The following is a 20,865-nucleotide window of genomic DNA, read 5'->3' on the forward strand; positions in this document are numbered from 1 at the left end:
GTTAGGTTAGGAAAGATAAACGTTAACATAGGAAAAATAAAGAATAGGTTAAAAAACGAAAAGTTTTAAAGAACACTCACGGTAGTAGAAGAGATGGGTCGGCATACGGGGATGGAGGCTGGTTCCGAGGCAGAGGGCAGATTACTGCCCCTCAGGTGAATCACCATTACTAGGTGAATCACCATTACTAGGTGAATCACCATTACTAGGTGAATCAATATCACTGTCACTTACAGTTGTTATGGCTTCCCTGACAAATCCCTCAAAATCAACTTCACTATCACTATCACTGGCTTGGGCTGGCTGTGGTGGGTTGCGGGCGAAGAACTCGGTTATGCTTTGCTGACGGCTGGCTTTGATGTTGTCATGATACACCGTGATGTACGGCTCCATAGCCTGCACCAGTCGGGTATGGAAGACGTCATGGCGTTCATCGTCAGTGTCGCGGGAAACGATGGACTTAATTTTTTCTGTTAACTCTATGACACACTTAATATCACTATGACTTAAACTAGGTTCTTCGGAGAATGACGCACCTTCTTCCTCCTCTTCACTGGCGGGTTCTTCTTCCAACATCGCGTCGGCAGTCACTTCAGGATCTCTGATCACCTCCATGATGTCTTCGTTGGTGGTCTCGGAGAAGCCTTCAGCTGTAACAGTCTGCGCAGCTTCTCTGGCAAGGTCCACTGCTACTGCAACAGTCTGAACCTGACCAGTCACAGGTTCACTCCTCCTCTCACCTGGTATGCCATGCAACACATGTCTCCATGCGTGACGAATCGTAGCAATAGACAGCAGATCCCATGCCTCCACCAAGAAGTCTACAGCTTGTTTGACGTTAAACTTCTTCCAAAATTGTTTGACGAGAACTTCTTGAGTCGCCACCTCTTGTTCCTTGTCCTCGTCGCTTTTACTCTCGCTGTCGGTGTCACCCAGCTTACGCAACTCATCCTTGGTGTTGGTAGAGTCGTTCAGGAGCTTGAACTTCTTTGCAGAGTACGCAGCTTTCACATTGCAGATCAACTCCTGGTCCATGGGCTGGATTAATGACGTAGTGTTGGGAGGAAGGAAGACCACTTTTACGTTGGGGTGACGATCCATAAGTAGGGGCGAGTGTCCAGGTGCGTTGTCAAGGAGCAACAAAATATTGAAAGGAACATTCTGTTGCTCGCAGAATTTCTGCACGTCAGGAACAAAACAGTTGTCAAACCAGAAGAGGGACAGAGAAGAGGACATCCACGCCTTACGTGCGGTTAGCCAGTGGACATTAAGCTTGTTCATGTCCATATTCTTGTAGGCGTGCGGCTTGCGAGCTTTGTGAATCACCGATAACTTTGGTTTACAGGTACCGGAGGCATTGGTGGTAAACAGGACGGTGATGCGTTCCTTCTGCATCTTCCGGCCCCTTACCTTGCTCGCAGACTGGACAACGAAGGTCTTGGAAGGTAACTTTTTCCAGAAAAGACCAGATTCGTCCATGTTAAACACCTGGTCATCACTGTACTGTCCTTCCTCCATAATCTCACGTAAAAACGGAGGAAAATCTCTAGCCGCCGCACGGTCAGCACTCGCTTCCTCACCAACAATGCTGATGTTGGTGACCTTGTTCCTCCTCTTAAACCTATGCAGCCAACCATGGGAAGCATTGAAGGGTTTGGGCTCTGCAATTCCCAGTTTACGTGTCACTGCTGCGTATAGCTCACGTGCGTACTCCTGCACTGAGCACGTGTCCACCGCCATGTTGCGTCGCGCCTGACGCACCAAATAACTCACCAGCAAAGTTTCCACTTTTGCCAGCACCCTGTTCTGGCAATACCTGATAGATGAAGCACCTGCAGACTTTGTGATCTTCATGTGCTCCTTTATCTTGGCTGCATCCTTCTTTATTGTACGAATCGTAGATTCGTTGACGCCATGCTGGCGCGCGAGATCAACTTGGCGTCTTCCTTTCTCCAAATCTTGAACAATTTGGTACTTCAGCTCGTAGCTTAATGAACGTCGTGTCTTCTTTGGTTTAGTGCCGCTGGGTCCCGGTAAGGAAAGGTTTCTCTCTGGGGGTGGTGGTCCGGCGGAAGCCATTTTACGGAACAATGGATGCGCGTTAACCCGGCGTGGCCTTGAGGGATGAAACTGCCGCAGCTAGGTCAAGCGTCGTCTCTCCTCCCTCCCTCCCTCCCCGGGGTAGTCACGTCATAATACTTTAAGCCAATTACAGCTAGCAGCAGAGGGGGGTAGGGCTGCATGGCCAATCACATTCCGAGACGTCATATGACGTCAGTGATAACGCAACAAAGACACACACTGCGCAACCTTACCGCGCCGCTTGCCCAAGCGGAGGGAGGAGGAGGGAGAGGCAGGCAGGCAGGCAGGAGGGCGGGCGGGCGGGTGGCGCGTGGTCAAAATCTAAAAATAGCATCCGAGCCGGACACTCACCGCGTTGCTGTGGAAAAATCCGCGTTAAGTGAAAGTTCAGCTTTGGCAAGGCACCGCGTATATGCGAAAACGCGTTAAGTGAAAGCGCGTTAAGCGGGGTAAAACTGTATATATATATATATATATATATATATATATATATATATATATATATATATATATATATATATATATATATATATATATATATATATATATATATATATATATATATATATATATATATATATATATATATATATATATATATATATATATATATATATATATATATATATATATATATATATATATATATATATATATATATGTATTATTATATATATGTATATATGTATATATATATGTATATATATATATATATACAGTTAACCCTCACTTTAAACGGTTAATCTAACCCAGAGGGTCCCGCGTAAAGTGAATAACATAACATATGGGATTAATTGAAATGGAGTCCGGGCCGATCCCCAAACTCCACTTTTTGACGACACACAACTATGTTGTAGTAAAAATATTATCTTAACTTTATGATGGTATGCACACACAATTAATAATTAAGAGAAATATCAATAACATTAGGTTTTTTAACACTTACATTAGTAGAAAAAATGGCTGGGCACACGGGGATGGGCGGTTGGTTCCGAGGCAGAGGGCAGATTATTGGCCCTCACCTGTGTCACTTGTATCAATTGTATCACTATCCACCACAGAGGCTTGCAGGGCCTCTTTGTCAAACTCCCCAAAGTCCATATAAGTCCATATCCTCACCATAATTATCACTATCACTGACTTGGGCCGGCTGTGGTGGGTGGCGGGTGAAGAACTGGTAAGGTTTTGATGACTGGGCGACCTTGTGCGCACCATGTTCGCGCCGCTTACACAACATGGCGGATGGCGGGAGGTTTGGATCCAAAAATGGCGCGGCTCGCCAGCCGCTCTCCGCGTAAAGGGGTACACGCACCGCGGAATGTGAGCATCCTGGGTTCCGGCAGGGCACCGCGTAAACGTGGAAACGCGGAATGTGGGACCGCGTAAAGTGAGGGTTAACTGTATAAAATTGTAAAAATTGTAAAAAAGTGCATAAATATGCATCTAAACCCCTGAAATAAAGAATATCATTAATATTTGTAATAAAAAAACAATAAATTAGAAAAAAAAAAAAAAATTAAATAATGTTCGTTGTAGGAGTTTCGTTCGTTATAGCATACCCCACTGTATTAACTGTGAATATAGTAAAGAATATCAACGAGAAGCGTTCTGGTGATAGAATTCCCGGTGATGATCGTAAAAGAAAGGATATAACACTTGAAGAGAAGCTCGATTTTATCAACCTCAAAATCACCCTTCTCCCCCATCAACTAAAGTGTTACATTTACTGTATGATTTCATTATTAGATATGAATGTAACATTTATTTAGACTGTGCTATCCTTTGTATTAGGCTAACTACTAAATTTTTTCGATTTCGAGTAATCTGCACCTAACCACTATTTTCTCCATAAGCCCTGTTATTTCTATTACGCGATTTTCTATAACACGATATTTTACATGAACACAATTATCGCGTTATAGGAGAACTACCTATATATATATATATATATATATATATATATATATATATATATATATATATATATATATATATATATATATATATATATATATATATATATATATATATATATATATATATATATATATATATATATATATATATATATATATATATATATATATCTATATATATATATATATATATATATATATATATATATATATATATATATATATATATATATATATATATATATATGACCTCACCAGCAGGAATCGAGACCTGGGCCTACAGGGTGTATTTAGGAGCGTGGATAAGATAAATCTTGATAAAATCCTGCAGGAAAATAAACAACGAGAGTACCTTGGCTTTAAATCTTGAAAGATATGCTTGAATAAGGCAAGCTGAGTACTCACGTTATTCCGTGTTATATATATATATATATATATATATATATATATATATATATATATATATATATATATATATATATATATATATATATATATATATATATATATATATATATATATATATATATATATATATATATATATATATATATATATATATATATATATATGTAACCGGTCGGAATTTGCTGGACTTTAATTTCTCACTTGACTTGGGGTTTATTAAAAATTAATAGATGGTAATGGCAGTGGAAGCGCCCCTTTGAGAAAAATCCCGAACCAGCACAAGAACACTTAAATCTACTACACAAAATGAATTGTCCGTGACCCGTGGAAGGATAGCATCTGTGACTGGGATGAATGAGACACACTGTAAAATTTAGACACTTATATTCCCTCCAACACTACAAACACAATCAAATAATGGTACACCAATATGCGCACCTCTTAACTTAAACTTTAACCACTACTCTGGGGAATAAAAGTTATACATGACATAGAAATTATTAGAAACCCAGGCAACAATAAATTTAAAGTATTAAGAAATGTTAATTGCACATATGAACAGGCCTTAAGGGCTTTCACAAAATAAATCACTCAACAAAATTATAGCACCCCAACAGGTGTACACTTCCTAACCTAACCTAACCACTGCTCTGGGGAACAAGGTTATACCTGAGATCAGAATTATGAAGAATTAGAGGCATTAAAAGAATCAAATCACAGTATCACTCTGGTTCCACTTAATGGCACAAACATTCAAAAAAAACACTACTATCAAAATTATTCAAGAAATATTAAACTACACACGTCAAGATAATATCAGTCTGAGGAATGGTGTTAACTACACCCGTGATAAGGAAGATAAAATGTTCCTCTAGGTATCTCCTAGAGTCCTAGACTCACGGTCTCAGTGTGTGACCATTAATATACTCAGATAGCCTCAGTGTACTCCCAGTGCGTCCATGGGCAGGAAGAGAGTGAGCCAATCAGACCTTGCGCAGTTGAGAGAAACTTTAGCTTCCCGTTAGCAAGAGGGTTTCACTAGCTGCTCGGGACATGTGGGGTTGTGCACCGGAGTGGTAAGAACTGATCACCCACTGCTGATGCTGGTCCCGTGTCGTGTTAGTTGTCGGGAGCACTCGTTCACTCAAGAGATCCTTTGCTACCCCGCTAAACAGTGACAGGCCTACACTGATCGGTCCAATGGCGACAATCGCCACCCTCAATCATCAACGGCAGTCAATCTCTCGCAGTCAACTCCGGTCAACTCCAGTCAAGTGGGTTCTGACGGAAACCCTGAAATGAACTCACTGTTAGCTCTAGTTTACTTTATCACTGCCCTATCTAACCCTGTCTGAGATCGAATGAGACTTACTTGTTATACTGCAATAGCGCAGCACAGGTGACTAGGCCACGTGACTATTTCTGATGGACGCGCGGAACGTCTTGTCTGTGTGAATGCTCTCCGGAACTGGCCTAGCCAGCGTCTCGTCTCCCCCAGGCGCTAGCTTGGGCCTACGTGATATATTTACCGCCTAACTAATAACTCCTTGGGACACCCGTAACATTATTCAGACTGCGAACCTACTTAGTTATAGTTGGAGTTGTCAGGCACAAAGTTTGATAACCATTCACATTCCCTGAAATGAAAGAAGGTTTATGGGGAGGTGGGTAAGTTTGGGTCATGTCTTCATCCTTTCATAATTAAAGTACAGCAATAACATTCTTCATTGACTACAGGATATCAAGATTATAGAATAACCAGTCTATTCCATATTCATTTAGTAATAAAATCCTAGTTAAAAAATAAATGAGAAATGTGTTGTCAGATTACTTTTTTAACTGACATAAATTATCTTACATTGATAAATTTTTGTCAGAACATTTCATGTTGACAGGCCTGCAGGTTCTGCAATCGTCCAAGGTTGCTACATACATCAACAGCATCCATCTAGAGGAACTCAGGAATCTTCCAATCACAAGTCAAGTAATATCAATCCTTATCTAGTTAAGAAGAGTTATGAACAAGATGAACAGCACAAACAAAGACAACGGTTTACTCATAGTAATCAAGCGGGAATGCTTTTTGGAATTGTGGGGACTGCAGCTGCCCTTGGTATGGGCTCTGCTCTATGTAAGAGCCAAGGAGAAGATATAATTGATAAAGACTTGCCTCCTAATTCACCAAAAGCTTCTACAAAAACTAGTGTCTCAGTTGAAGAACTCTTGGACAGTCAGGAAATTCATTCAGTTGGTCGAGATGTTGCCGGCACAGAGAAATATGACCCCCGGACTCAAGAATCCTCTGAAGAAGACACTGCCAATGTTCAAAATAGTCCAAAAGCTTTCAGCACTGCAGCAATTATTGGTTCTGTTCAAAAAGAAAAATTGAGTGATCTACAGAAGACAGTGAGGAAATCTCGTCAGCTATTGAAACGTGTTATGGAGGAGGCTGGGGCACCAGGCCTAGTTATATCAGTGTCCGTGGATGGCAAGACAGTTTGGGCAGATGGTATGTTATTCTAACTTGTCAGCCTTCAGTATTTGTGACATTTCAGAGCAGGAATAGTTATGCTCAACCTCTGCATATGTCTGGTTCATTTTTAAGAAATGAGTACCCTGTATGTATTAATAATAACTATCGAAAGAAATGCATCTTAAACTAAATGATACAAGTTAAATTTTTTTATATTTATGTATGGAAACGAAACCTTCTCAGACATACAGATATAATTTATGTGGAATGATTATAAAATCCTCTAAAATATTAAAATGGTGTGGATTATAACCTAACCTACACCAAGTGGTTGGGGGATTCTACAATTATAGATACTATTTACGGTAATTCTTTTCAGGTTTTGGCTTTGCTGATCTTGAGAACCATGTTCGGTGCTCACCAGATACTGTGATGCGTATAGCCAGCATCAGCAAGCCTCTGACCATGACTGCCGTTGCTAAATTATGGGAAGCAGGGAAACTGGATCTTGATGCTCCAATTCAGAAATATATTCCAAGTTTCCCTGTCAAAACCTACAATGGTGAGGAGGTAAGACACAAAGGTAGATGTATGAATTGTTAATTAGGTGCATCCATTCATTGTAGATTATATTGTTTATTTAAAGAAGTGAGATAAAAAAAGGGAAAAGTTTTGTTTAATAGAAACTAATACAGTGAGGGTTTAAAGGAAATAGCTTAATGTTTTTAATGTGGCTTATGTAAGGTAACTATCATAGTAAAGGGTATAGAATGGTGTGCGTATGTGGGAGAGAGGTACCTTCATGCATGCATACTTACATGCATGTGTATGTGTCTTTTTAACAAAGGTTATTTATTGAAAGTATTTTGGAGCCTTTCTATGGTGACATAATATCCTTTAGTTGCAACACAACCAGTTTTTCTTATATCTAGTACAGTATAAGATATTCAGCACATTGGTCTGTATACAGTACCCTAATATGAGAATATGATTTGATTTAGATATACAGATACAGAACAGAAACTGACTCAAGAAGGTAAGGTGGTAAGGTAAGAGTGAGTGAGTACTGTATGTTAGATGTTTGTCAGTGTGGAGGAGCATACACAAGTGAGCATTAGTAAACCTGGGATTTGACTGAAGGTGTTAATGAGGCACTTTGTTGTATAACCAGAAGATATTTAGAACACAGTCAGATGTACAACAGGAAGGTGTTTAGGGTACAGTAAGATATAGATCAGGCAGGTGTTTATGATATATAATATAAAAACAAAGAAAATGTAAACAAAGTGTCAAAGAAAGCAATAGAGGAGAAAGACGAGACGAATGAAAAAATACAAGATGAAAAAGCGGTCGCCATTAGTGCAGAAGAAGTTAAAAGTGAAAAAGAGTTCTCAGACAACAAACAGAATGGAGATGAGAAGAATGGAAATTGTATATCAGTAACTGATCGCAAAAGAATGGAGCTATACAAAATCATAAGAGCAAAAGCCAACAAAAGAAGGAAAATGATTGAAAAAGCGGAGGAAGAGAATGAATTTAACATGGAGGAATATTATATTAAGGAAGAATTTGACACCATTCAGGAGGCATTGGAACTGTTTCAAAATGATGAGCTCTTCTTCAAACCTGGTGGGTCTAAAGTCACATGTAACATTAGTGATTCTATTCCAGTAAAGTCAAAATGTATGTAAGTATTGTACTGTATGTCTGATTGAGGTACCCCGTAATTTACCAAAATACTTGACACACGGAAGTCGTATGTATCACACTTGAAAGATACGTATATCAACTAGGAGTGCCTTGGTAATAAAAAACAGTTGTAGGGGCATGGAAGAGATATGGGTGTTGGATACCATTGTGCAAGTAGTTAGGTACTATACAAAGTCAATATTGTACAAACAGATTTTAGAATTTTTGATAGACAATAGACAGATAGACTGGGAAGAAGTCACAGTTTTTCTTATTACTCAATAGATTCAGTAACTTGACAGTACAACATATGCTGTTAACTGAAGCACAGTTAACTGAAATTACATTTCAAAGTACTACAGTACATGTAGCAGCTCTAAACAAGAGAATTGAGGAACTAAAAAATATAATAAGAGAATGGAGGTAGAAAAGTATGTAAGAAGTAATAAGAGTGAGTAATGATAGAGGCAAAAATTGGAAAAAGCATGATAGAGGAAAGTCAGAATAGGCATGTGGGAAGATGTGGATGGACAAGATGAAGGAATAAACATATGAGGAAGGTATAAGTGTGGAAGTAAGTGCTGAGGTGAAGAAAAACTGTGATATTTGGCTGTGATGTATTTGTCAACAGCATGTAGGTAGCCATGGGTGTATGCAGGGGCAGGTGTGATTGGAAGCTTCTCAGGCAAGCAGTAAAGTAGTGGAAAAAGACAGTAACTAAGCCTGGAGTGGAAATTACAGTGATCCCTCGGTTAACGAAATTTCGTTTAACGAACTGCCTTCCATAAGAATCTTCAATTCTGTTAACGAACAAAAATTCGGTTAACGAATTTCTTACGAACCGACCTCAACATGTTTTCGCTTGCACTGGCCGGGCAACCAGCTTTAGTATCAGTCCGCCAATACATTAATCGGTTCTAGGGCTTAAATTCCTAACTATTTTAGTAAATATCAAGAAGTTTATACTATTCAATAATTTTAAAAGTTTAATATTCAATTTTTTAGTCATTTTAACAATTATTGAACATAATTGAAGGTAAAGTGACTAGTTTAATGCGCGGCATCCAGTCTCTTAACACAGCAAACAGGAGTTAGTCTCTCTCTGTTTTCACTGGAGGTAACATCTTGCTTGAGACTCTCTTCAACTAAATGCTTTTTTTCTGTGTTTCCAAGCAAATTATTGGTCATTTTGAAATATATTTTACATATTGACAATATATAATGCAGTGCAGTGTTGACTTAAAGAAAATAATCTTGAAATACACCAAGAGAACTAAAATTTTATGGGTGAAATGGCACCATGGGGTGACTTCTCTTCCACCCCAATGCCTTTTTCTTCCTTCTCCTCCACCCCCATTCTAATTCCCATCATCATCATCATCATCATCCAGGAGCCTTCTACATACACACCTCAAAGTAAGTGTACTTTTCTACCTTTTTTGTTGAATTTAGGCAATTTTCGGTGAGCTGGAACCAATTACCCAAAAACCCATTGAAACAATGGTTTCGGTTAACGAACAACCTGCTGGAACGGATTGAGTTCATTAACGGAGGGACCACATTGAAAAATGTTTAACAACTAAAGTAGAATGAGGTCACAGAACACTGGCTGTGAACAGGATGTATGAATGTGTGGTATTCTTAGGGCAAGGATATTTATAGCCACTGTGAAATTCCAAGCCTTCTACCTAGTTGGATTATGGGGAAAAGGCATGTTAATATAGTGAGACCGTAGTAACAGATGACAACGCACGATTCAAAGTTTACTATGAGAATGATACGATATTGAAATTTAAGTAATATTGTGATGTATATTATTTAGCAACCCATCAGTACAGTACTGCCTACACATGTTGGTATATCTTACATCTGAAGTTTGTCTCTCTCTCTATATCATGTGAGTTATTTCATGTGTTTAGTGTACAGTATTATAAACTGCAGTATCATCTACCAATAATTATACCCTCTACACATTTTCACATACTGTACAGTAATATATATTTTTTATTAAAATTGAGAGCATTTCTTTGATCAATAGTTTTAATCATATATACTGAACTGTACTCTACTTGAATGTTTACCTGACTCTTTGATAAGTTGAATCTTCTTATAAGAGCTATCAGAAACTAAAATTAGATAAACAAAGAAGTTACTGTATCAAAGATTTTAGCAATTTGGCATTAGGTGCTACATATAAAAAATTTATATGTTCTCTCCATTATGTACAGTATGGTAAATGAATGAGTTATTAATCAGCCTTCAACTTGTAGGTTCAGGTTACCATTACACAACTCATGGATGGACGGTCGTGAGTGGCGTGGTGGAGGCTGCTTCCGGGAAACCGTTTACTGAAGTCATTACTGGTCTCTTTTATGTCCTTGGGATGGATAATACATACCTTGACAAAAATAATCCCATTATTTATAATAGATCCAGGTAAGGCAAAACTACGGCATTTATTTACCCAGTACAGGTTGTACCTCTCTAGTCCGGCATTCTGTGGTCCGGAACGATTTTAGTTTGTCCAATAGGTAGATAGGCAGCTTCTTTTTTTTTACTTATCTGAATTATTATTATTATTACAGGAGTATTAAATTTTTGCCCCTCAGGCCCCAATGTGGGTCAGTGACCTATTCCCGGGTGGGCTAATCCCCTTAAAAAAAAAAGCCGCGGGAAATTAAGGTTTGTTTACATCCGGCAGTTCGGCTGCTCTCTCTCTCTGCTTGTCTATACAGAGTACAACATTTAACCCTTCAATATATATGAGCAGTAAATAAGTGTTGCTTTCATATTCTTATGTAGAGTAATGACGATATATTTTCACATGTGCGCACTTACATACGAGTAGTCTCACTTTTTTTTACCGTTAATGGTTAGCTACTTATATTGTTCCATTTATTAACATTACAGGTACTTCAAGCAACCATATTCATTTTTTTACATTAATTTTACTACAGCTAAACTCAGAGTCTTATTTTCTTCAGTTTTATATGTAGAACCAATCAGTCACTGGTTTCGTAAGCTTTAACATAAACAATGCCGGGAGCCGTCTCGTCTCCTCTAATATTCCACGTATTATTAATAAATTGTATTGTTAATTTTGCACACACGTACATTAATTCAATAAAAACAAATTCAGAAACATTAATTAAAATATATATGAACAGTAAATAAGTGTTGCTTTCATGTTCTTATGTAAAGTAATGATGATATGTTTTCACGTGTGCGCATGCGCACTTACATATGCGATCTCTCTTTTTTCTTTACCATTATCGTTAGCTACTTCTATTGTTCCATTTATTAACATTAAATAACATTACTTAAAACAACCATATTAATTTTACTACAGCTACAACCAAGGTCTTATTTTCTTCAGTTTTATATGTAGAACCAGTCAGTCACTGGTTTTGTAATCAACGAATACAATGCTGTATCATTTCCTCGTGTGTTTTAATATTCTACGTATTATTAATGAATTGTATTGCTCATTTTGCACACATAAACATTAATAAACAATAATGAATCTTTTGTACATTAGAGAAATGACGCTGTTTACACGATTATGCACGTCGTCTGCACGTTGGCGAGCCGTTCAAACCCGTCGAAATTCAAGTTTCCGCCGTCAGAATTGTTATTTATTTATTTTTTTGTGTGTTCCAATAAAATACGTTAAGAATTAAAAACTCGCGAAATTTGAGAAGCTACTATACGACATTTAACCCTTCAATATGTCTTCAAAGAGACCATGATGCAGAGAAAGTGGTGCTAGTGCTTCCAGGCATAAGTACAAATCACTATCTATCCAGGAAAAGGGTGAATTTCCATGGTCCGGCACCGGTCAGGTCCCGAGGTTGCCGGACTAGAGAGGTACAACCTGTACTACAATTACCTGTACTGTACTGTATTCTCCTTCATATCATTACTCTATACAGTACTGTATAAAGCTTTTACAGTCTTTACTTGTACAGTATATTGTTGCTCAAGGAGTAATTAGTTTCATATTAATAGATTTTTTTATAAAGAAATATAATGCTTGGGACACTACATATTTGTTTTATTCTGACATTATTTACAAGCTTTTCACAGATGTAGGGTGGCACAAGGTAACACAGCTCGTTATATCGAGCATCACCCAATGACCTCAGATTACCATGTTAAGCTGCCACAGGATATCAGACAACTGGATTAAGGTGCATGACATCACCTTGTCTGATGTTGGGTTAATATCTCATTAACCTAGTAAACAAGATTAAGATTAAAACAAGGTTGTACAATAAAGGCGATTTGACACACTATTGTTTTCAGAAATTAGTTACACAGAGTGAGTTACGATACTTTGTGAGGTGATATTAAGTAATTTCCTCTGTACATTATATGTTTCTCCTGATAATTCCCAGAGCTACAGTCTCTTTTGGTCAGTCACAACCTTCAAAAAGACTCCATCTGGTGGAAGTTGTTACCTTGCTAAAAAAGAATGTACTGTATTACACATTCATCAGCAATGTCTAGTTGTGTATTCTAGTGTGGAAGTTACTGTACTACTGTATTTCATTATTTACCTACAGTACTTGGTTAATTCAGTATTTATTCAGACATGGTAAAAGTTTATATCATACAGTACTTGGTTTTTCTTTTTTAAGGAACTATGTTCGTGACGTACATGGAAAGCTGATGAACGCCGCATACATAGACAACTCTTATAAGTGGGCCGGTGGTGGATTCCTCTCTACAGTTCATGACCTCAGCAAGTTTGGAAATATCATGCTGTATGCAAGCCAACACAACAGTGACGATGGTTTGTTTATATCTTTGGATAAATTCTCGTTAAACTAATTTCTCTTCTTCCTTTCCCTTAAATATCAGTTCCACCTACGGAATTTCATTGCAAATTTCTTCTTAGAGGATCTTTTGCTGAGGTTGATAGTTTGACCTTTGTTTATGATACTAACCATATTTTATTTTATTTTTTATCAGGAAGTACAGTAAAGAAAGTTGTAATACCTATACCAGTATTTGAATTACTTTGTCAGGTACCCAAAGTGTGCCAGGGATCTTGAAGGTATCAACCATGCGAGATCTCTGGACACCAGTGAAGGGCACCGGGCCCCTTGGTAGCGGCTATGGAATGGGTTGGGGCGCTGCAGAAGACAAATATTTATGTGGATTTTGTCGAAGTTCTCGACGTCATGCTTCTCATTCAGGAGGGGCAGTAGGGGCCAGTAGTTGCCTCCTGGTTCTGCCCAAGCAAGATTACAGCAGCAAAGAGCATGGGACTCCCCCTAAAGGGGTTGTTGTTGCAATAATCACCAACATGCAGGGTGTTCGCTTGAAGAACGAAGCACTGCAGATTGCTAAACTTTTTGAGAATATTCAGTAACATTTTTAGATATTTAGGACATGCATATGGGCAGTCATCTAAAGATTTAATTTTTCATAATATAAACCAAACTGTATTTTATAACAAACAAATGGATCTTGGTTGTAGGGAACCTAAAGTATGCATATTACAATAACACTGTACAGTTTTCAGATACAGGTATTTCATGTAAATTATATTGTCAAGTAATACAGTATTTGAAGAAGAAAAAATAGCATTATAAATTTATGCTAATTACAATACAATACAGTACTGTATATGGAATATAAATTGCAATTCATTAAGCACGCGTGTAAATTGTCAACTTCTTGTAGACGTCTGATGATGATAAAATCCCCAAGTAACTTAATACCATTTTATGAACTCTTAGTCTCAGAATACAATAGTTTGCTTTCCTAATAATTAAGTTACAAATTAGATTTTTTAAAGAGTGGAACGGTATATTTTAATTATTACAGTAATATTTTGGAGTTCCAAGCTGTGGGGTACAAATTTTATCTGATGACCAGGTCTTAGGTTCTGATCGTTCTTCCAATAAAATTCTCTCCAAACTGAAGATTTAAGTACAGGATGCACCTAATTGTCCCCCTTCAGTTACAATACAAAGATGTCAACCAAAATGGCACTGAAATTGTACTGAAACTACCTTAACTAAATAATGTTCTTTGAACCTCAGTCAATGAAAAAAAAATAATGTAAGAATGATTGTAATACAGACATAATTAGGGTGTGAGGGGCATTTCTGTTGATGGTACATACAGTCTAGTCTTGTCAGGGCTCCTAATTCTTCTACCCTGCAGTGGTAGGGAGCTGTGTACAGGATGTTAGATTTAACTTTTGTACAGTCAACAAAAAAAATTCTGCACCTTTATGGTGTTATACAATATGACATACCGGACCAAGAATTCTGAAAACACTCATTTACGTGGGCGATTCCTGTTAATGTCTCTGTATTAACTATGGTATATGATATAAAAAATACATCATACTGGTTATACAATGCATCACACAACCAGAAATACCAACCTTACCATATTAACATGGCCTCAGTCAGTGATCGTTGCAGAAGCCATCAGACCAAGGGGTGCAGAATATTTTTTGCTGACTGTACATACATTTAATATAAAATAAAATTAAAAAATATAAATATATAGTGTACACATTTAAATTGTGTAAAATATAACAGATTCTGTACAATATGTATAAGTTTTATTGATGTGCTGAGGGAGTTGTTAATATTTTGAGTTATTATGAAAGTGAGTTGACCAAAGAGTTACCAGAGTAATCAGAAGAAATTTGTCAACAAAATGAATTGCACCATACAACCTTGTGAGCATGCTATTAACATCTTGTAAGCTCTTTCTACCCATGGCACAGGGTGGACTGTTTTAAAAGCAGACACTCTACCCACACTTGCTAATATTTTTTCTCACTACCTGCCTTATTCGCTTACAGTGTTACCCTCTACTAAAAGTCCCAACGATATCCATCTGCTTTTATCCCAATCCTTTATTACACCCCAAGTTTGCACAGCTGCAGCACATTAGCTTTTTGTTAAGAAAGAATAGCTTTTCAGAATATTGTTCCCTCAGGATGATGATGTGCCTTATTCTAGTGACAAAAAAAAATAATTCTTCTCCTTATTAATGTAAGATCACCAAAAATTAATTATTGTAATTTACACTTATATTTTCTTTCATTCATTGTCATCATTTATTCTTACTGCTCAAAAATATATACTGTACAGTCAGTCTCCGATTTACGACGGGGGTTTGGGACCGACGACCAGGTCGTAAGTCGACTTGGTCGTAAGTCGAAAATGCAAAAATAATACATAGAAAATCTAAAATGGGTGTTTCTTATTCTTCTCAGCACCACGGGAACTCTCACTTTTATGCTTGCTAGCCATTTTAAAGGGAATTACAAACGGAAATTTTGTCAGTACACAGAGCGATCACAAATGTCGTGACTCGAAAATACGTAATTTGAAAAAAAAATTTTACGACTGCGGCGATTGTAAGTCAAGGAGTACCTGTATAGTATTCTGCTATGATAATTACTATATCTTCTTCAATGCTCAAAATCTAGTTTTCTACTGTCGCTTCACACAAGCCAGCATCATCCATCAGCACCATGTCCTTCCCCAAAAACCTCTACACCAAATTTTTCAGTTGTTAATGCACACTCTTCCTTTTGTAATGTCTATCCTCTTCACATCTAGTGTATCCTTCCATCTAGGTCTTTGCCTCTACACTTTGGATATTTTGCTTATGCACTATTTGCTATTGCTAATGTTCTTATATTCTTATATAAATATTTTTCAATAAATATATAGTACAGTACTGTATAAGAATAAAATAATTATCTAAAAGTGTTGCAATTTTTTACATTAAGCTCTTTAGTGTTCCTCAAATAACTGCCCCACTGTTTACCAACTTTTTAGACAAAAAGATCACAACAATAGTATATAGTATCAGAGACTGTTTCTCGGATCCTTCAGCTTTCCGGCCTGAGGATAACAGTACAGTACAGTACTAAATAAACCCCCCCCCCCTATACTACTTGGGCGCTGGCTACTACTGTATGGTATCTTTTTACTTTTATCCTCTTCGCCACTGATTGGCTCGTTAGTCACTTGGGTGGTTGGTCACGTCTCTGATACACACTGTTGGGGCTTAGTACTGTACTGCTGCTACCATAGTCTAGTCCTGGTACAGTACTGTATGTATTAGTGTATTACCAACATAGCCTCGTTCCCCACTGTTCAACATCCCTACCTCATATAGCCTATTACTGCCATTTCCACATCTTGCCTGGCCCTGATGCCGCACATGAGCTGAAACATGAAATGAATCTTCACCCCAGGACTCTCCCGTAGTGAAGCTATTAGGGCGCGTTCACACTGAAGCCGGAATCGGACATATTGTCCGATAGTTTCATCTGGGTGGAAAAGGAATAACCAATTGCAGCTGACATAATCCTACATGCCAGTGTGAATGCCTCACCCAGAATGTGAAGTATTGCAGTGAGTAATTCTGTCTGTTTTTTTTTTTTTTTTTCCCAGATGAAAGTGTCGGACAAATTGCATCAGAATTTGTCTGATTCCGGCCTCACTTTAAATGTACCATTATAAAAATAATAAAGGAAAACATTTTAATATTCGAATGAAATAAAGGGTATGAATGAATGAGAATAAAGCATATGAGAGGAAGGCTCCTATGTGATATGGATAATAAGTGTTCTCAGACCTGCTAAGTGGCAGGTCAACATAATAGGCTGACCGAGTGTCAGCATTATCAGCTGGTGGTGCTACAAGTTGCTGACACACACACGTGACTAGCGTATCACTAATTAAAGGCCGGTTGGCCAACATTATATATTGCCCCTTTACCGATTACAAACTTGATATTGCCTGGCTCTATCAGTTCGAAAACACTTAATAATTCGATAACAACGTAAGCTTTTTGCACAGTACTTATTTTACATAGTTGGTGTAAATGAAAGTACTGTACAAATAATTACATAATACTTTTTTTTTTTTTTTACTTTTATCCTCTTTGCCACTGATTGGCTTGTTAGCCGCTTGGGCGATCGGTCACGTCTCTGATTACTTTTCCTTTTCATTTATCTCCTTCACCAAAAGATCGGCTCGCTAGCCGCCCGGGCGATCGGTCACGTCTCTGTCACGCACTGTTGGCAAATACTGGGCATGCACAGGCTCCTGAATGTGCCTGAACCCGCTCTAGTGTTGGTCAAGTCTTGTCTTGAAAGAGCTCACACTCGGTGCCGTCACAACACTCTCTGGTAGATTGTTCCAAGAGTTTACAACCCTCACTCCGAAAAAGTTTGCCCTCACGGTTTTCTGGACTTGCGGCTTCTTCAATTTTGAGCTGTGACCCCTTGTGGGGCGAGCATCCGCCAGCTCCAAGTAAGGACACTCAACTGAGTAGTGCCCCCTTTGATTCTTATACACCTCAACTAGGTCCCCCCTTGCCCGTCTGTAGTATAAGCTAGGCAAGTTCAGGCGCTCCAATCTCTCAGGGTAGCTGAGGTGCCGAAGTGCAGGCACCAGTCTGGTGGCCCTCCTTTGAACATTTTCAACCAACTGACAGTCCCTAGCATATTTCGGGGACCAGATGGGGTGACAGTACTCCAGATGGGGAAGCACTTCACTCCTGAAGATTGTTACGAGGGACGGATTGTCTAGATATCTGAACGACCTTCTTAAAAGACCCAATAATTTATTTGCCTGATTTACCTTCTTCTAGCAATGGCCCAAGAACTTCAGCTCATTGTCAACATACACACCTAGGTCCTTCTCACATACAGTCTCAACTAGTGCAGTTTCTTCATCCCGTTGGGACATATGATACACCTCCTTACCGTTGGTACGCCCCAGGTGCATCCTCTGACACTTCATGACATTGAATCTCAGCAACCATTTCTTCGACCATTCCTGGAGCCCACAGAGGTCCTTCTGCAGTTCTTCACAGTCCGCTTGGTTCTTAATTTCCCGAAATAACTTGGCGTCATCGGCAAACATTTGTATGGAGGAGTGTACAATTGTTCGGAAGTTATGAGTTATCAGGGTCAATACAGCGGAGTTGTGCATAAACTGTACATGGATAATTATGTCGCTCCCATAGGTCAGCTGCCACGGTTCACCCACCTTCATAAAGCTTCAACGGTGTCATGGATATGTTGACTTGACCATATCTGGTAGTGATAAAAAGGCCGCCCTAACATCCTAATACGCACCGCCGATATCAAGGCACCATCGTCCCTCTTATCTTTTTCCCATTACCACCTCTTATGGCCTAACTCTCGTAGCAGTAAAGTAATCACAGCCTATTTCATTGTAGAACATTAATAGGCGATATTATGAGTGAAAAGTTTGAGGAGTCTGATTTTACTTTATTTTCATTGAGTAGAATATCCGGTGTTTCCCACTTTGGCGGTATTTTGATGTCCTTGTACAGTAGTAAAGTTCAAGACACCAGTTTACCGGTACAGGGTTCAGGTAACAATGGATTTATTATTTCCCACTCAGAAAAGGAATGGGGTGTCTTCTGTTAAAGTTAGAAAGTATCCGACACAACATTGCTGGAAGAACCACAATGTCGCGAATAGAAACACTAAACATACATAAATTGAGATTAAACGTCCCTGAAAGTGGCGCGCCAACTGCTGGGGCACAACAGTAGTGTTATCAAGAGCCATCATAATTGAATCTCCTGTTCTAGAAACACTTACCTTATTTATTTAGCAATTAGTCTTAAAATCATTTAATAGAACTAATGGAAAGATAATATAATTTCTTGTGCCGGTAGAACACACATTTACAGTAAAACAGGAAACGAAGCAATGCTAAACTTAAGAAAATAATGAAGAACAAACTGGCAACGCAAGGTCGCTGCCTCAGTGACGTCACAGCACGGGTTTGCTCGTGGAATTTTTGTTGCTGTCTGTTGTATTAAAAAATGGGAACAAAGAAAAACACGAAGAAACTCAAAATAAAAGCAGCAAAGATAATTAAAAACATATTCACTAGAAAATATATTACTGAATAAGTAAATACGGAGAAGTGATGACATGCTAGGGGCGAGTTATGACACAGATATGCAACAAGTGTTATAAACATCAGCAGTGTGTGTGGAGCTCACGAGCCTGGCAGACACACTGTGCTGCTAATTACTAGCCACGCCTCACCAGTCACTACTCCACCAGCATACATAACACCTTATTACTTAAACACTGTATCTTCTAATTCGTTCATATTTTTCCCGATGAATGATGGCAAATAATTTTTGACAGGATTGTTTAATGATACCTCACTGACAGATCCCAGTCAGGAAGAATAAAAATGTTTCACAGTATTTTGATAGATTAAACTCTTTAGAGAGCCAAACTCTCCCACCTGATTATATAACTCGTGTGCACAGTAAAGTTTACAAATAACCAAGATGCGCTGCGTACTATTATATTATATATTCAATTATTTACTTGAATCACAGGGTATATATTGTTACTTCTTTTTCATATACTACTGGAGTTGTTTACACGCTCGTGAAGTGATGCGCCTTTGTTTTCGTCTAACAGGGGAGGACCTTTTCATCCAAATGTCAGATCTATGGGATATTTATAAAGTAAAGGTTCCAAACTTTCTCCCCAGATCAATAGAAGTCTTAGTTGTTTAAGGGTGGAGTGGGGCGGAGACGGATTATGAGGGGTGGTGGAGAGGAGAGGAAGGTGAGGGGTGTCGAGGGGTAATGAGGTGTGGTGAAGAGTAGAAAAAAATGGGAAAGGGCTGATGAGGGGTCCAGAAGGGTGGAGACGGATAAATGATGGGTGAGAAAGGGTGGAGTGAACCGAACAGTGATGGAGGTGATTCGAGCAGGGCTTCGAAGCGGTCGTGAAGTGTATAATGAGGCTTCATTGTTTCAGTCAGGACGTTACCTGACTCACAAGCTAACATTCATTATTTCTGTCATTATTATCTATTCATGTGTTACTGTTATTATCCATACTGACAAACACATAAAATCAAGCTGATACAAGCTCAAAGTAAAGCTTACTAGCCTTACTTATAGACATTTAACTCGAGTTACCTTTTACACAAGCTGAAGCTTACCTTAAGTGATATTGACTCATTGAAACTTATTCATGCCTAAACCAACCCCTGCTGATACTTAAACTTATTCAAACTGACACTCACTCAAGATGAAAGTTGCTTCAGCCGACACTCACAAAAGCCTATACGTACTTAACCTGACAGTAAATGTAATTGGCATATTTACCCAGCCTAATTAATTTTAACCTGGCACTCAAGTTCCATGAGCTACGACTGTAACTCAACTAAGCTGGCACTCACTCAAGCAGTGATGGCCTGTAAAACCATCGTTTGTGTACATAACGGCTCT

The 20,865-nt window shown here is 38.4% G+C and overlaps 1 protein-coding gene across 1 annotated transcript; it reads left to right on the plus strand.

Moving 5' to 3' along the window:
- Positions 1-6,260: 6,260 nt before the first annotated feature.
- Positions 6,261-15,632, plus strand: LOC121861674 (serine beta-lactamase-like protein LACTB, mitochondrial). The gene is made up of 6 exons (XM_042359568.1): positions 6,261-6,915; positions 7,259-7,468; positions 8,140-8,508; positions 10,839-11,004; positions 13,209-13,363; positions 13,599-15,632. The coding sequence occupies exons 1-6, from the start codon at positions 6,483-6,485 to the stop codon at positions 13,943-13,945; spliced, it is 1,680 nt and encodes a 559-aa protein (XP_042215502.1). The 5' UTR covers positions 6,261-6,482; the 3' UTR covers positions 13,946-15,632.
- The last annotated feature ends 5,233 nt before the right edge of the window (positions 15,633-20,865 follow it).

Source organism: Homarus americanus, unplaced genomic scaffold (assembly GCF_018991925.1).
Source record: "Homarus americanus isolate GMGI-L3 unplaced genomic scaffold, GMGI_Hamer_2.0 scaffold32123, whole genome shotgun sequence".
Classification (NCBI taxonomy): Eukaryota; Metazoa; Arthropoda; class Malacostraca; order Decapoda; family Nephropidae; genus Homarus; species Homarus americanus.

What these genes read in the sequence shown, in the direction of transcription:
- LOC121861674 (XM_042359568.1), top strand. Translation starts at nt 6,483, where the DNA reads ATGCTTTTTGGAATTGTGGGGACTGCAGCTGCCCTTGGTATGGGCTCT. An exon ending in CAAGACAGTTTGGGCAGATG is followed by an intron (nt 6,916 to 7,258) that starts GTATGTTATTCT and finishes AATTCTTTTCAG; the next exon opens with GTTTTGGCTTTGCTGATCTT. An exon ending in CCAACACAACAGTGACGATG is followed by an intron (nt 13,364 to 13,598) that starts GTTTGTTTATAT and finishes TTACTTTGTCAG; the next exon opens with GTACCCAAAGTGTGCCAGGG.